Genomic DNA, 18,421 nt, shown 5'->3' with positions numbered 1-18,421 from the left:
CATAGTCTGACATTAAGAACAATGATGAAAATGATGAGTAACACAACTTTTGTGTCAATCCCCTTTGCTTGACTCCACATTTGTCCAATCCAGGAACGGCTGCAGAGCTAAGGACTGCGAGTGATCACTTTCAAAAGATGTGCTCCACTTGTATTGGGTTACAAACATGGGGATATTAAAGATCAGTGTTCAAAGGCACTGCAGCTGTTAAATATGCTAGAATGCAAGTCTTATTTTCCTAGTGCTGAAAGCCTTTCACATACACATCCGAAGGAGGGTAACAAGGTCCTATATGCTATTCAGACTAGCACATGACATATACAGATATTTGATATTCTTCTCTCTATTGCCTAACCGAATTATATATGCCAGGCCTGCACAACCTAGTAGTAGTCTGATTAAGCAGACGGGAAGGCACCTTGCTCAAATATGAACTCGATCAGGGTATGAAACAAAAGATATTCCTCGATCGGAGAGCTTGCCGCATTCAAAATAACTGGAAATTACCATATCGAGTAGAAGGCACACCGATGTTCTTGCGCTCTACTCTTTTTGCTAGTGCGCTCGTTTCAGTTAGATCGTACTGTAACACTGTTAGTAGGGGTGCAGGGGTTCCTGTGCCTGTTTTACTGTTACTGATGTGCTTTTCTGTTGCTTTATATGCCTTAAGTATTTCCTGATGTATGTCGTTTTTGCCTTACATTGTGCAGGATATTGAGTACTATCTGAATAATTGCTTTGTCGTTTTCGTCTTGTTTTATCTATAATGTACTATATATATTTTTATATAATCCTGTGTGGAGTCTTTTGTGGCGTATTCATTTTTTACTGTGTTGCTCAAACGCTTCACACATCGCCTCTGATAAGCCTACCTGCTCTGCGCCAATCTCCCAGAGCGTGAGCACAGGTTATCTTTGGTCTGTAACTGACTTACCCTAACTAGAGTGGCGGGTTCTGCCTGGCTTAGGTGCATACCCTAGCCAACCACAAATCCAATTTCTAACAGCCACAATTAGCCCTTTTTACAACCCTAGCAAGCGCAGAATGTAAAGATTGCGTCCAGATAGCCTGTAATTCTCCCAAGGAAGTGCCCTATTGTTAAACTGGTAAGGAAAGTATGCATATAGTTCCTCCCTCTATAATTCTACTAGCACCCCTAGTGATAAGTAAATTCAGACTGCCAGTCATGAAGATAATCCGGGTAACCCCAGTTTGCCAAACAAACATGATATTCAGACCTAGTAGAATTTGGTACTGGACAAGATAATAAAGATACCAGTCTTTCAGAACCTGCTAACAATGAGGGAGGGAGTGTATGCATGTCTGTCAACTAGACCCATTCAGCCTAGCAGCATGACTATTGAGGATGTTGGTCATCTAGGCTTACTGTTAAATTCATGGAAGTAGTGAGGGGGGCTAGAACATATTCATATGCCTGTGCAGAAAAGAGTACCTATCTCACAACCTGATAGAGGGGACACTACCTTAATCAGATGTGTAATGCACCTCCTAAAAGTAAAACAGTCATAAAGGTACATCTGTCAGTAATATTCGCTTATACAAGAGGCACTTCAGTCAGGATCCTCTTTATTGTAGCAGATGTTAAGATTGTTCGACAGGGTTATGAGGATTGCACATCTAAAGTTGGTGACCACACATATGTGGAACCTGAAACTAGTGCTAACACAATGTCCAAACCTGTGGTTCTCAGAAACAGTACCTCTTTAGCCACCTTTTGGCAGCAAGACTCCGAGCTTTGAAAAACAGCGGTTTAGTGTGCCTGATGAGGGAGTCTTTTAGGTAGGATGGTGTGGGGCGAGTGAGCCCTGGAATACAGAATGGGAACTGTAGGAAGGTGGATATCTGACTATGGTTACCCCCAAACTTTTTGCCTGGTGTTTAGCTGGTTTTTGACATAGTTGGCCTGGGATCCTGCTATTCAGGACCCCAGGCTAATTGCTCTCTCCTTAAAATGGACTCCATGTACCTTAGGTACATACACAATTGGAACTGGTTCACCTTATTGGCCCCTGTAACAGTGTACCCAGGTACCCAGGGCATAGGTGCTTCCAAGGCCTACCCGGGGCTGCAGCATGTATTGTGCCACCCCTGGCCTGGCCTCCATATTTTGACACAACTGGCTGATCACTCAGCTGGGGTAAGTCGGTGTAACCACCCCTTACTTAGGTGTAGTATGCCTATACCTAACCTAAAATGGACACATATGTTCCTATCAGTCACTCCTATGGAAGGCCTCATCAATCCTGGAGGCAGAGTGCTTGGAAATATGTGAGATGGTGCTCTGGCATGAGCTGAGCCGGTCTGCAGCTTTCGGAACCATGTCCTTTAGCTGTTTTCATGATACTGCCATACCATATACTCTTAAGTGCATTATGAACCTCGCGGTTAAATGCTATCTTAGGTTTGGCTTTATCAAAACATGTCGAGTAAGGTGTCATACGAATTGGAATACTACCCCCTCGCCAGTTCTGGCGACGGGGGTAGCATTCCACCCTTCTAGAGGGACACGACATGTACCTAGCCTGAACCACGGTTAAAGTTAAACAGAGCCTTAGCATCACAAAATGGATGCTGCCACCACAGACACAAGTCTGACCTCCTGCTGCTGGGAGTCCTTCCAGCGAGGGCAGCTTGGACAAAGGGTTTCCTGCCTGGGGAGGTGCTAGCACCACCCCAGACAGGATTTTGTGTATTGGGTAGGACAGGGCTGAATAGAATCAGACATGCCTGGGGCACACAAGGTGTCCCTGTGCATAGGCCAGTTCAAACCGGTGCTGGGGCTTTCCAGCCCCAGTCCTGGCGCGAAACTGGACAAAGGAAAGGGGGTGTAACCACCCCCCTTCCTGGTTCCACCCAGAGGAGGGACCTAGTAGGTGATCCGGCCCCCCAGATTCGAATAAGAGTGGGAGCTGTGTCCTGAGACTTCAGATCATCCTGAATCAACTTGAAATACAGAAGAAGACTGGACTTCGACATTCTGCTGCACAGAAGACGGAAGAGAATCTCCCTTGTGGCCAAGGAGTGACCACAGGCACCAACCAGCAACTCGACGTCTGCTTTGCCGCCGCCCGAGCCCGAGCCCGAGCCCAGAGCCTGACAAGACCCAGACTCCCAGACTTCTCACAGCCCGATCCACAGTCCCTGCAAAGAAGGGACCCGTGGAGGCACCGAGAGACGTGGGACCGGACCTCTTGGAAGACCCCCGAAACACTGACTGCGCAGCATCAGAGGCACCCTCGACGCTGTGCTTTGGGGTTTGAGAAGCCCCAACCTCGAGCAGCCCTTGCACCGAAGATCAGTCCCCCAGCATCTCCACGATCTGTGTGGGGCCCTTTTGCATTGTGCCACTCGACGCGCCTAACCGTCCACTTGCCACGCGGCTAGTGGCCATCTTGGCAATGAAACCTACGACTTTCACTGCGGGTCTGGTTGCTCCAGACTTGCCCTTGCTCCTGTAAAAAGGAGCCCCTGCTCTGACCTTGCTGGTCAGAGTAACAAGCCTTTTTCGATTCCTGCGTGGCTTGCATTAGCCAAGGCCTGTTTGCTTCAATCAAGTTGCCGACACCGCCAACAGCGAGAAGCCTGCGTGGGACAGCTCGTGACCGACTCCTGGACGTCTTCGACCCCTCGTGTCCACGTGGCTGCAGAGAGAAGCTACACCTCGACACCTGTTTGCACCCGACATCGCCTGGTTCCAATCTGGTTCCACGGTAGTCACTGGCTAGTGAATTTGAACATTGTCCCCTCTGCTTTCAGGTCTTCACCTCTTCAGATCCACCCTTGAATCCACCGGAACTCTTCACCTCGAGCCGCCTGCAGCATCTTCAGCTCCAAGCACCATCGACCTGCGTGACGAAACCCGACACTACTTCGACCCTATGCACCCGCTTCCTGTGGGTGAGGTAACTCAGCTCCGCCGGTGTTCCCACACTGGTACACACCTCTAGTGTCTGTGTTTGAAGTTTCATCCTTCTAGGTCACTCGGAAGGTTCCTTTCTAACTAACTTTGTACTTTTTACGCACCATAGACTTTGCATTGGTGAGTGCGTGCACTTTAAACACTGCACCCGAGTCCCGCGGGCCTTTCCCGACTTCTTCACTGTTAGTCCCGAACAGCTCCAGCGATTCCCCAGGCCCTAGGCCTATTTCCTGTCCAAGTGGCATCTTATACCACTTTCTTAGTATATGGTTTAGGTGGCCCCTAGGGCTCATCCAAAATTGTGCAACTTTTGTGTATTTAAACTGTGTTTTGTTTTAACGCATTTGCTTCTGTGCTCATAAAGAGTATCAGGGATATTTGTAGTAATAAATCCATATATATTTTCAATATATATCTGTGTGGTGTCCTTTCATTTGGTATTCAAGGGATTGGGTATGGTAAAACAGCTTGCTTCACATGCCTTTACAGAGTTTAGCCTAAGACTGCTTAGTCCATGCTACCCCTAGGATAGCTTGTCTATAAGGTTGACTTTACAACCTGCACCATAAGGGTTGCTTGGCATGGTACAAGGTGATCACTAGAACTAGTGAGCATCATATACCAGGCCAACTTCTCACAGGAACACTGTAAATAAACACGAGTTAAGCACTCACCATCAGAATCCCTCTGCCTATTAAATGAATGAATTGCTGAAATTATATATGGTATTGAATTATTTAAAAAGCACAATGAGGCTATTATTGATTTTCTCCTTTCAGTGTTTTAACAGTTATTTTCCCCAAAAATAAAGATTATACGTGGGCAATCTTCTACTGAAGACTCCACTTGTGTTCCGTCACAGTTGCAAAGACTTTCTTTATTGAAAGCGTTTGTTCTTTCTTTGTCTCAAATTGGTTCCTTAATGTAATCCATCACCAATCTCCTGACTTATTGTTTGTGGAGTGCTTTTTTTGCCTACCTCTTTGACTTCTTTAAAAAGGGTGGTGATATTGATGTATTTTGTAGGCATGGTAGCTTTACTGTGAGCGGTTGCTTACCATGCATTTTGAGGGGATGCCACTTAAAAAAGCTGGCTTTATTGTGAGGAATTTCCATCCTATTATGAGCATAGGTTAAAACAGGCCTTCATTAGTTGTGTGGCAAGTAACCGTTTTTATCTTCATTTATAGTCATAAACAGAATAACTTCGTTCTGCATGGGGGCCCGGAATATTTGAACTATATACTTTTGTTTTACAAATTGGGTACAAAGATAATAATAACCATTGCTATCCAGAACTGTCCAAAGCATATCAATGGCCACTCTTTTGCCTGAAATGTTGCCTATTCCAAAAATTCGTTCAAAATTACATTTTAGTACCCTAATCGATATTACTGTCTAGCCTGTCTACTTTGAAGGAAAAAAGAGGCCCGATATGCTTAGCAGGGAGAGTTAATAAAAGCATCTGTGCCTTTTAAAAGATGCATAGACTTCCAGTCTTACGATGCATTGGACTGGCAGTTGCCTCAGAGTAAGTTATTTTTTCTGGATCATGGAAGTCAGACCTTGGAACACTTTGGATGTTCGATATTTCCTGTTGCTGCAAAGCAAATTCAACCTCTAGAAGGCTTTCCAGTGAGAATGCCTTCTATATTTGTCAAGCATCCTTCTTATGGCAGGAATTTAACCAGCAATAACCCTCATCAGGTCTGTGTAGTATGTCTTCCGTCCTCTCATTCCTACATGTTCGGTCTAAGAGAATCCTCAGAGGAGGAATTAGACTGAGAAGAAAGCGTGAGGACATGAGGTTAAAGGACAAGGCCATCTAAGAAGCATCTGCTTCCACTGCAACATATTCTCCAGACTCTCACAGACAAGGAGGTCCATAAATGAACATAAAAGAAAACAACACCACCACCACCTAATGTGCCATTCCCCACTTCAGTCGTCCTGCTCAATGTTGAAGGTATTGACTTCAGACGAAGGTACTGGCTTGACATGCCCACCACCAAAGAACAGATTGGTGGCAAAACATTGTCCGGAAGATCCTTCTATAAACACTCAACTGCAGACACCACCATCGAACTATGCATAACCGTATTAACCATCAGTTTGTCATTCAACATCTACGCATTAGACATCTTGGTGATAGAGGTCTATATTCATGAAGTCTGGACATTCTTGCATGTTGGAGCAAACTCCAAAGTAATGGCTGTCACTTTATTTTCCTTTACAATTTTAGCAGAGGATTGTTTTAAAACACATCTGAGACCACTTAACCTCCCACCTCTATATTCTCCAAAACGTTGTGTCGGAGGGATTGTCAGAAGCGAGGAGGCCGAGTGGGGTCAATAGTGAGGGTTTTTATTAGACTTTCACGTTATAATTATAAGGTATACAGTCCGGGTGAAGCAGCAATGGACAGTCCGAAACAGGGTGGTGCCGTAGACAGTCCGGGGATGGATACACCTCTCTTCAGGGTGCTTAGAAACTTATTACGGGCTTCTGATGATCTTCTCGGTCTTGAGAAACCTTTTACGGGTTTCTGGTGTTCTGGCCCGGTTCCAGGTGGCACCTCAAACAAAAGAGTGGCGTCAGTGTCTACCCTTTTACTAATATGGGGTACCGGCACCAAAACCACGTGAGTGAGACAAAGGAAGGTTTGTGTAGGACAAAAGGAAGCTTATAAGGAAAAGTAGGGTTTAACATGCTAAGTCTCGGCCTGTGCTAAATCATAGGAGGCACTTTACTCGCGCCAAATATGTGGGCAGGTATCAGGGAGAGGTGTGAAGCAGTTTACTCGGTTCAAAATCTGTGGCAATTATCGGGGCGAGGCGTGAGATACGCAGTGGCTTGCCGTCAAACCCGCCCTTTCCCACATTATTTTCTCACCCACTGCAGTCTCCCTTCCCTAAGTCCCTGTCCCGCCACGTACCGCGAATAGCCACAACTCTATGGAGTTTTGGCGGCTTGTGCGTCCTCCGGGCTTCACCAGTCTCAGCTCCAGCTCTCCGGCGCCTCGTCTTCGGTTTCCTCGGGGTCGGCGTTCTTCTTTGGCAGCTCCTGGATCCTCTGGGTATCCTCTTCCGGTCTTTCCTCCGCAGTCGGGCCCACTGGTGTGTCTCCTTTCCTTTTTAGCGTCTGCTGTTCCTCTGTGCATAATCCTGATTGGTCACAGGAGGTGTCTGTCCCGCCTCCCAAGGAACGAGCTACATCTGGGTCATTTCCAGAAGGCTGTGGGAGGAGGGAAGAGTCTCGTATTCGCAATGGTGATCCGGTAATGGTTTCCTCCTCATTCTCATACCGGTAGGGAATCCACGTTACGTCTTTGGGGGGGGATTCACACGGGTGACGATGGGGGCGGGGTCACCCTCACATTATGGTCTTCAGCAAACGTCAGTGTCTCTTAGAAATAGGTCTCCATCACCTGCTCAAATGGCATAGGCCAGTTGGATTGCTGTGACTGCCCCCTCCTTCTCCACTCGCAATGGTTGGGATTCTAGTTGATTCTAGTTTCTCTTGCACTCCTGCATCTAAAGTCTCACTGGTGGATGACATTACCTGCCGAGAAGTAATTCCTAGAGAAACATCCAAACTGACATCCCTTTGGAGGTTCCATACTCCTCAATATCCATCATTGTCGCGACAATTCAATCCAGAGCAGCTCCTAATGCTCTACTTCCTTTGGTGCTAGGTCTGTTGAAAATGAAGGAAGAAAAGTTCTTCACTCCAGTGATGGCGAAAACATCCATCCCTCAACTATTAAGGATGTACAAGCTGCCTGAGCAATTTCCAGTCTTCCTGTATCCTTGAAAATGGTAGATTTGGTTATTATAGCTGCGGTTCGAAAGACACGATCAGCGATCTCAGCTCCTTCAGTCAGGAAAAGCAAGAGAGATGATGCTGAAGAAAAGATAAGCTGTAATATTTCCTCACAGCATTCAAAGCTGCAAGTCCTACAGCACTTCTAGTTATTGCCCATCCAAGTCACAAATGTGGGCATGGCATTCTGCTGATATCCTCACAGCTTTGTCTCACATCTCTGAAGTCTGATGTCCAGTTGAAAATAGTAAATTTGCTTTTGTCTGATGACCTTGGGCAGCACACAGAGGAAGAGCTCCTCCACATGAAAGAAAAGGCAGGGACCCTCAAAGCGGTGGGTGTTGCGCAACACAAGAAATTCTTCAGAAAATGTTACCATCGTAAGACTACCGATACCATGGGCAGAGTTCAGTCCCTTGCTGGTCATACCAATCTCACCACAGCAAAATCACAGGTACAAAAGCCCTCCAAGACAATGCTCCAAACACAATCTTCCTGTTAGCATAAGGCAGCAAATTCATCTAGATGTCTATTGTCAAATTTAGGGCGGAGACAGTGTTGTCCCCTCCTCTTCACTTATAGGCTATATTACTTAACATCTGGAAGTGTTGTCAAATATTAGATTGTCGGGTTGGTGCTAGTAGCTGTTCATTCTGAATACTTTATTCGTTTCAAAGCCTCACCTCCTTCCTTTCCACCATATCAACCTCAAAACACTGCATAGCTGTCCTTTCCAAAGAAACTTACTCGCTTCTAAAGAAAGGAACAATATAACTGGTCCCACATCATCGAAGGGGCTTCTATTCAGGTTACTTCTTCATGACCAAGAAAGGGCCCAGGACAGACTTTAGATCCATTTTACATCTTCATCTTACCAACAAAAAGTTAAAATGGGAAAGATTACTTTTTTTTTAGCACTTAATCAAATATCCGGTTTACTCAGGAAAGGAGACTCAATATACTTTATGTACTTACAGGATGTGTACTTCCACATGTTTGCAGCAAGGAAACTTGAGATGTTTCTTCATTGCTTGGTAGGAAAAAATCATTACCAGTATGCTTTCCTACTTTAGGGACTTGTGTATGCATCTTTGACATGGTTCAACTGTATGGCATAAGTAACAGCCCACCTGTGTCCTAAAAGGAGCTTCATATTCCAGGGGGCTGGCTGAACAAAGCAAGCAATTGTGTAAACATGAGAATCTGATCACAACACTGTTCATTTACATTAACTAGGTCTACGGATACACTTTCAAAATTCAGCCTTGGCACCAGTTTGGACACTAACATACCTAGGAGCCACTCCAAACCTATCCAAGTTAAAGTGTTTCCTTTGAAGTTCAGTTGTTATTTCAGTGAAATTGATGAATTTCATTAAACAACCAATTGAGCAGCACACCAGATTTCATCAGTTCTTTTATTAATGGCCTCCAAAGCTACTGTCCCAAATGCAAGCTCTCGTATGAGACCTGTGCACCAATGTTTCAAAGAACAATTGTCGCGGAAAGTCAACCATTGAAACCAGAAATCACAACTGTCAAGAATGAGCATCTCGCTCTCGAATTGTGGTGTAAATGGAGCAATCTTCTGCTGGATGTTCCATTTCAGCAAAGCTTGCCTTCCAAGAAGTTTTCAACAGAAGCCTCTCTGTTAGGCTGGGGAGTGCAGCTAGGCCATCTGTCCAAGGCCTATGCTTACTGATTTACAGCTATTGCCACATCAACTTTCTAAAGCTCAAGATGGTTCATCTACCATTTTTCTTCTATTCCAACTTTCGCAATCAATTAAATTCTGGTGGGAACATGCCAAAACAGCCAAATTCACAACCTTAGACTGGCTAGAACCAGAGCCAGACCACGGTCATTGGAAACCCAGGTAATTTGGTTGTGGACAGAAGCCGGATGATAAAAGCAATTAATCTCCCAGGCGTCCATAATCAAAGTTGATTTTCTCACAAGGTTCTACTAGGACGTTGATGCACAGTTACGAGATGACAAAGAGCTTCAAGAAGCCTTCTCCAAGTGGAGCTCTGAAGATACTGGCCTGTTTGGTCAGCATGCCTGTTACCCAAACTTTGCCTCTTGGAATCTGAATCCGTTTCAAAGCACTGTGCCCTTTTGATCGCCTGGCCAAGAAAATTACACTTTTCTTGCCTTTTGAAGTTTCGTCCTCCCATGTTACACTGACTCTGGTTATCCCAGAGTGGTCTTGACAACAGTGGTCGTTTCTGACCTGTTGCAGAAGTCATTATGTTGATTTGTATTTATATATCACAGCATACATCTGAAGGACTCTTGGTGCTTAAACAGCCAATAGAAATGCAAAGGACGACACTTTTAGAGAGAAGTAAGTTTTATGTCTTTTAGTGAAGACAAGATAAGTGTCTTTGGGGCCTGATTAGATCTCGACAGACTGGTTACTCCGTCACAAGGGTGACGGATAACCTATCCGCCGAAACATAAACCCTATATAATCCCATTTCAAGCAACATGTATCGGCCTGGGCAGTTGATTTCATGCTGCTTTCTCGGAGCAGCATTTTACTGCTAAGATGTATTCAGTCCACATGGAAGGGTGTAACTCCTCCTCTGTGTGCCGCACGCATGAAGCGGATGCAGGAACGTGGAACGGTAGGATCCCTGTAGGCTTCTCAACTTTAATTTGACTCAACAGTCGCCCTGAAAACATTGGGATCGTCCTACGGTTGATATTAGGCAAAAGCACGGGAGACTTGCCTCGACGAAGTGGGGGAGCCTCATCTGTATACACGAGATACTGAATCAGATTCTCATTCAGAGCAGTTGCGTAAGGATGACTTTCTTAGAATATCAGTGATGATATATTTCCACAGTGACCGCAGGCCCCTCCCACCCAGGCGTATCCATGTCATCTGAAGTCCATGTGACATTGTGTTATTTTAAGGTCAATGTACTATCATTCACAGCTCTGAGTGATGGGCACATTACATTTCATATACCCCTAATTTTAAGAATTTAAGCTTGAACGCCAAACGGGGGATTGCACTGTATGTGCCCTTCCATTTTATTTCTACTTTTCTCACCAATGCACCACACATCTGGCATAAGAAAGATTGTTGACGGACTAGCATGGTTTACATCTGGTATTGTTCCTCGTACACGCTTTTAGGTTTGTAAAAGCATTATACAGCAGGAGACTTGGCACTCACTAAGTTGTGAGAATAAAAATCTTTAACACAGTAGAGTTTACTGTGTTTTGACACCCTAGCACCACTACATGATACAGGCATGATTGTGGGCTACGCATGTTTTCGGATCTCATTGAGCTACCGTTGTTGGCCTGTTTAATATTCTCACATTTTATCCACTTCAGATTTCAGTAAGAGGTTGGTGATAACTGTAAGTTACGATTAACCATACTTTTGCTGTAGGCCTTAGTGCACCTGGTCCTGAAGAAAGTCACCGTGACTTCATAGCACACCTAATTGACAAACATGGAGACCATACGCTTTGATTTGAGACCACTATTCTCTCACTTTACATCATTTTCTTTTACTTTCCTACCCTTGGTATCCATTAATACCAATTTTCGATTGGAATGCATAACCTTGAGGCAGTTTTAAAACAACTCACATATTTACAACCTTATAAAGCCAAGTCCAACTCCACTGTAATCATGCGTCGCAGCACACCCGGGATGTGCTAAGCATCTTGGGTTGGAACCCAATGATGAAGCATGCCAACCAACTAGGTTGGTGCATGAGGGTTATTAAAAAAAACTAATGGTTCCCTGGATGCATGAGTGAAGAATATTCATGACAACAGAGGCTATTGGTAGCGAGCGCCTTCTTGTTTGTTTGTGACAAAATTCAGCAATACCACACAAGAGAATGCCATGCACACTGAACCTACTAACCAGGTTGCAAGATCAATTGTTTCATCCATACCTGACTTTGTTGTATTGGTCAGCATGGTTCCTGAAATCAGATCATAGGGACACCTAAATTTGCCTCAGTCATGCATGGACATTTTGTGAAATTCTCCTAGAAGTGCAACAGATGTTATGCTCTCAAAATGGAGGTTTTGGTTTTCGTGCAAATAAAATAAATTTGAAACAATCTTGACAAAGTGATCGTGACATACTTGATACATTTGGCTAAGTTTAAGGTGCAATTTTCATCAATTAATGTCCATTTGGCGATTATAACAGCATACAGAAGAATCTTGCATCAGCCTTACTTTAAACTTTCAGTAGTTAAAGACTTTCTTGAAGACTTAAACATAGCTTGTCCTCCAGTAATGACTCCTCTCCCACCACGGAAGCTCAAAAAGTGTTCTCCAGTTTAATGGGTCATCTCTTTCAAGCCATCCTCAAAGCTTTATTGCTTCATTGCAGCATCTAACCTGGAAGACTGCTTTCCTGATCGCTTCTGCAAGCTTTCTTTGCTGTCGAAATCTACATCGTTTTTCATTGCAATAGAATAGTAATAAGACCTCACCTTTTATTTTTACCTAAGGTGGCTTCAGATTCCTACTTTAATTAAACTTCACCAGTCTTATTAGTAAACCACCTACTCCACCTGAAGGCTTACTGAACTCTAATGTACTATGTGTGAGAAAGTGCCATCTTTCTTGCATTGGTATGCCCCCACTCGTTTCTGAACTGCTGATGTGCTTTGACTGAGGGTGCCCTGGGTTCCTGCCAACCAGGTACCCAGGGCCTGTTACTTCCCTAAAACTGTGCTGAAACTAAAAACCCAATTGGCATCTCTGGCCACCTGTCAGCCCCTAGTAAATGGTACCCTAGGTACCCAGGGCAAGGGGACCAGAGAAGACCCCGCAGGGCTGCAGCACTTATTGTGCCACACTCAGGGGCCCTGTACCCTGGCACCCACACACTGCCTTTGCAGGCTGAGTGCCTAAGTACAGAACTAAACCGAGAGTCGACATGGCACACATCCCTGTGTGCCATGCCCACAGAACCCACTGCCCTGGCATACTTCAGTCACCCCTCTAGCTGGGTGCCCTATGCCAGAGGTGTGGGCACAGGTGCATGAGCCCTGTGCCCCTACAGTACCCAGGGCCATTCCTGGGCACTGTAAGTGCAGTGATGCCATTAAGAGTATATGGTGCTGAGAGGTTGTCATTACGAACTCCACAGCACCATAATGGCTGCACTGAAGACTGACAAGTTTGGTACCAAACTTCTCGGCACATTAAACCCGCACTGATGCCAGTGTGAGATTTAATGTGAAATGCACCAGAGGGCATCATAGAGATGCCCTATGAAACCCTAACCTACAATCCACGTCTGGGCTGAGTGGCTGCAGAGGCTGCCACACAGCAGACATGTTGCTGGACCCCTGGGTGGAGAGCCCCCACTCTCCTGGGCCTGCAACAATGCGCATCCTGGGCGAGGTGCTTGGTCTCCTCCCCCAGGATGGGCAGGGGGAAGCTTCAAAGGCATGCCGCCTCTGTGAGCTTCTCCAGACCATTTGCTGTACCCAGCAACTGGCCCCCACCAATTCTAACCCCCCCTCTGGTGGGAAAAACTACATCGGGAAGGGGGGGTGCCAGCCTGTGCCAACCCCACCCCTCAGGTGGGGGAGACTAGGTGAAGCACAACCCCGGGCTCCGGCCATCTTGTAGATGGGTAGCCCTGCCCAATCCCAGCTAGGCTCCTGCCCCCCTCCCACAGGAGAGGAGCAGGCTAGGGGGTGTACTCACCCCAGGACAGAGACCCATTGGTCCCTGTCCTTGCCTTACCTGTAACTCCCCTAAATTCAGTATTTAGGGGCTCCCTGAACCTTCCTTCCTCAGATCCCAAAAGAAAAAAGATCAAGAGGAAGAAGACCCGCCGTGTAGCTGCGAATAGGACGAAAACAACTGACATGGCCCCAGCCCTACTGGCCTGTCGATCCTGGAACCTGCTCCTGCCTAACTTCCCGGCGACTCCTGCAGACAGCAACCTTGGGACACCCAGAGGATCTGCCTGCCTTGACCCTCCTAAAGACTGGGACTCCCATCAGCAGAGGCTCTGCTGCAACAACCCCCCTGGTGCCAGCCAGGAAGCTCCGGACCAGCCCACTCTGCACCCGCCGAGGCCGTGCCCAACCGAACCAAGACCACGAGGACAACCCCCCGGCGACTGGGACCCGAATTCAAGTGCCCAAAGACCCTCCTCGACGAACCAGACAACGCCTGCCGACTCGGGGCCACAGCGACCAGCTGAGGGTAAGCTTTTCCGACACCCAAAGACACCCCTGCACCCGGCGCCTTACAGCTCCCTGTGCCTCCCTTTGGGGTACCTACCTGTGCTCCAAGATCCCAACGTACCTCTCTAAGTGCTGGTCGCCCCTGGAGAGTCTCCGTCCCCAAGCCTTCGTTCCTTTTTGACTTTTCCCATTGGATAACATTGAGCGCCCGACGGCTCAAGAGCACCCTGCACCCAGCCGCCAGAGTGCCGCTGGCTGTGCCACCCTTGTCCTATCCTACACCCCCCCCCTTGCCCTGAGCAAGTGACCAGGAGCCCAGCTCCTACAGCCGCGTGGCCTGCTAGCCAGCAGCCACCAACCGAAGGTCCCCTTTCCCTCATTGGATATCATTGGGCCTAACTGCTGGGGCTGAACCAACTGTACTTACCTGACCCTGGGGGACCTCGGAGTCTATGCCCAGAACCTTAACTTCACCAGCCAAGTACTAACCTGGAAACCGGAACTCACTTACCTGCTATTGGATAACATGGACCAGTTTTGACTCAAATTTGAAGTGTGAAGTTTTGGAAACTGAAAATATTCATATAAAATCAGCCGAATTCCAAAGTACTCACCTGTGAGCAGGGGAGAAGCCAGTACTGTACCTTGCAGCCCAGTATTGAACCGCAAAAGTGATCCTTACCAGGTTTACTAGTAATCTGTATTTTCTCCATAGGAACCCATTGTCTGCTTTTCTATGAAATTTCTTCTAAGTGTCTACTTTTGAAAACTTGAAACCTTCTTTAAAAATCATACGTAATACTGAAACGCAATTACCTACCTGTTTGAAGTTCCCATTGAATACCATTGCTTGATTTCATTGAAAAGTTTATAAGTGTGAACTTTTAAAACCGCTTTATATTCATGAAAATTCACTACAGTAAGTAAAACGTTTTTGCTAATCTGGTTTCAGCTTAGACCCCAGGACTGAATCTAGGAGCTAGACCTGGAACTACTAAAGTAATCTGTACTGTAATCAACTGTACTCTTATGATGACAATCCATTGAACTCAATGCTAAAGTGTGCCTAGACTTGAGTTGCCTTCAGCAACCCCTGTACCTGTTGTGTTCACAAACTTTATTGCTTCCTTGCAAAGTAATTACATGAGGGTTCTCATATCTAGCAAAGTACATTTTTATGCCTGTCGGTTCTAAAAATAAAACTATACCTTTTGGTATAAAAACAATTGGCCTGGAGTTCAGTCTTTGAGTGTTTGAAATCCTTTGCTGACTGAGTGTGTACAACAAATGCTTTGCACTGCCCTCTGGTACTGCCTTACTGCTCGACCAAGCTACCACTTTTGAGAGTAAGGTCAGTCCTGACTTTAACCTCTGTTATACCTTTGGGGTTTGTAGACTCTACTTCATTATAGTCCAGTATATATAGACCCACTTTCTCACACTATGACATACATAGGGACCAAACTCACTGTGCTGGAAGGGTCGAGAGGAATCCAATCTCTGCCCTGAAGAAAGTCCTGGACCAATATGGCCAATCAGGACTGAAACATGTTGACACTAGGGTCGTAGGACCATAAATAGCCTGTCTGACCCCCATAACCTTTGTTTAAATATCCCCGTCAGATCCACGATTAAAGGGATACTGGAGTCTGGCGGCGGGTTTGTAATCGTTAACTCCCCCTGGCCGCATTTATTCAAGAGCTCCCTGTTATTTAGTTGAGCCCACCCTGACTTTTAGGCGTCAGGGTGACCCTATGATGAAGCATGACCCCACTAGGGTGTGTGAGGGTAATTAAAACAAGGATACCTGTCCTTCCCCACTCTCTAGTGGAGATCAGCTCATCATTCTGAATAAGACCTTTCCCATCCCATCCCATACAGGGTTACTCTTGGTTGGTTAGTGAACTCTGGTCATAGATACATTGAGTACTTGTTGTGAAGTAAGGCTTGCTGACCTCGTCAGATGTTAGTTTTATACTTTTTGTTCTAGTAAGAATTAAATTAATTGGGGAGTCGAATAAGGTTTTTGTTAACATAGCTCTAGTTTGTACAAGCTTCGCTATCTTGAAGCAGTCAAGTTGTCAATGAAATGTTCTCTTCGTAAATCGTTGTCTAATAAGGGTCTCCCTTTAAAGCCTGTGCCTTGTTCAACCGGTCAAAAAGCAGTGACTACATGGGGTTGCAAACTACTTCATTAGGGGAGGATGGTTAGGCAGCCATTTGTAAATCTGTTCATACATTTTCAAGACTTTTTGATTGACACTAGGGAGCGATGCATACGAAATGGGTACTCCACTTGTATTAATTGTACTGTGTTGTAGAAATTCTTGTTTATCAAAAAGCCCACCCTCTTCCCTAGCTGTTGGCTAGGCCATGAGGGAAATCGGTCAACAGGTTTAGTTAACAATCTATTTTACTTTTCTGTCAAAAATACTGACTGAGGCACCTGCCAGAACAGAGCACCATGCGATTTGAAGTCTCTATCTCTTTACAGCACAGTGGTATTTGTTTTAACTCTTCTATTACTAAGTCTATTAGGCCTTCCTTTTTTCTTCTTCATGGAAAGGCCAGGCATCAGTTTGTTACGGTGCTGCTGTGTAGTTGTGTAAGAGGGTTTTTCTTTTGGAATAGTCTTAATTCTGAGAAAAATATCTTTGAGGTTTTGGAAGGTGCTCTCCAGCACTGGTTATGCTGGTTTTCTTTACAATGGATTTGAAAATAAGTAAATGGTGTAAAGTGTTTTGAGGGATCCCACACACTGGGCGATTATTGTAACATAACTTAAATGGTGCGAAAACGGCATCATTATTTGTGACATTTGCTTCCTGGAGGTGGTTAATTGATCATAGTTGTGCATGGCCCATACAGAAAATTACATTATCTTGAGCAACTCTGACATATGATTGCACCAAAATAACAAGTTGTTTGGCACTTCGCTGGGTGAAAGTGATTGCAGTCCTTCCAGATATAGATCGCAGGGATACTTGTTTTGCTTCTGATCAGTAGGAAGGTGGCAGTACTTGAATAGCTTCAGTTCTTTGGACATGGACATGGCCACAAAGAGCATGTCCAGTGTTGTCATAAGACTGTAGAGGAATGCATGCGAGACTCAGACATTTTGTGACAAAAAATGAAACTGACCATTCCACTCACACCCAATAACCGACATTAAATTGTTCTGTCTACAAATTCACTGCCTCTGACTGTTGCTATTGCTTCTGTATGTTGTGTGAAGGACGAAGCTGCATGTGTTGGTTGAAAGGGTCTCTAGATTTAGAGGTGCATTTGAAAAAGTACAAACTAGATATCTCTGATTCAGTGTGACTGGTTAAATATTATGACTTTTAGAAAGATACAGAAATAGAAAAAGAAGCAGAACATCAACTTTTCAGAAACCACAAGAAACGGAAGTGTGGGACGACATTTTTTAATTGTATAGAGAAGCACTTCAGGGGATAATTAGTCAAATATATTCATCATTTAACTTCATCGTGACTAATTTTCATATCGGTTTTTAAAGTGGATGCTTTGGTCGAAAAAAATGCTTTGAGAACCAATTGTTGTATAACAGTTTAAACTCTTGTGTTTTGTAATTTGTTTTTGTAAGCTGTCATTCATATTTTTCAGCCTAAACCTATTGATGTGCAAGTAATTACACACCATATGCAGAGATATGCAGTCTGGTTTGGCGGATCAATGCTGGCTTCCACCGTAAGTTTACGCTGATCTGTTACCTCCTGGAACGCACAAAATTAATAGGCTAATTAAACACTGGTTGCTTAATAATATCATGTATCCCAAATAACTGTCAACCATGTAATATGGCCCACATCATAAACCCTGAGGCTAAAGGCCGATTGGTTTGTAAATGGCATCAGAATATAGGCATTTAAATATACAACCATATTACATGTTTATTTTAGGTGAGTTAACTTGAATAAGATGTTTTCTTCGAAGTGCAGCCGACAAGAGGCACTGACTGTAATTCATTTTAGTTTAAGTTTAACTTTTGTGACTAAAGGAGTGATAAAGCAATGGGCAATAGTTGGGGGGGGGGGGGGGGGTCTGTGAAATTATTTGATCTATGGCTGTAGGTCTACCACATAGTCATGGGTTTGACATTTGCAACATAATTTGATAATTTGATAATGAATGTTTCTAGCTCAAATGGATGAAAATAGGATTTACAAAAAGTGCTACATTATTTGTTGCATAATTTAGTTAACCTTTTCTCATAACCTGAGTTGTCCTGACAATAGTAAAGATCTGTAGAGTAGTTTCAGACTGTCACTGTGACAAAGAAACCCATATTTCGTGGTTCTTTGTGAAACCTAGGATTTTATACCGACGCATGTTTTATAATAAAATCCCCCAATTATGCAGTGTGTGTATGTATGTACATATATGTGTGTGTGTATGTGTGTATATATATATATATATATATATATATATATATATATATTACCT

The 18,421-nt window shown here is 44.8% G+C and overlaps 1 protein-coding gene across 1 annotated transcript in view; it reads left to right on the top strand.

Moving 5' to 3' along the window:
• Positions 1 to 18,421, top strand: part of ACTR3 (actin related protein 3) — a 431,810-nt gene that overhangs the window by 384,176 nt on the left and 29,213 nt on the right. Inside the window, exon 11 of the mRNA XM_078682010.1 lies at positions 17,582 to 17,665. Coding sequence (XP_078538136.1) covers positions 17,582 to 17,665 — 84 coding nt within the window. The remainder of the gene's footprint in view (positions 1 to 17,581; positions 17,666 to 18,421) is intronic.

Source organism: Lissotriton helveticus, chromosome 3_1 (assembly GCF_964261635.1).
Source record: "Lissotriton helveticus chromosome 3_1, aLisHel1.1, whole genome shotgun sequence".
Taxonomy (NCBI): domain Eukaryota; kingdom Metazoa; phylum Chordata; class Amphibia; order Caudata; family Salamandridae; genus Lissotriton; species Lissotriton helveticus.
This window is presented reverse-complemented; position numbering and strand designations above follow the sequence as displayed.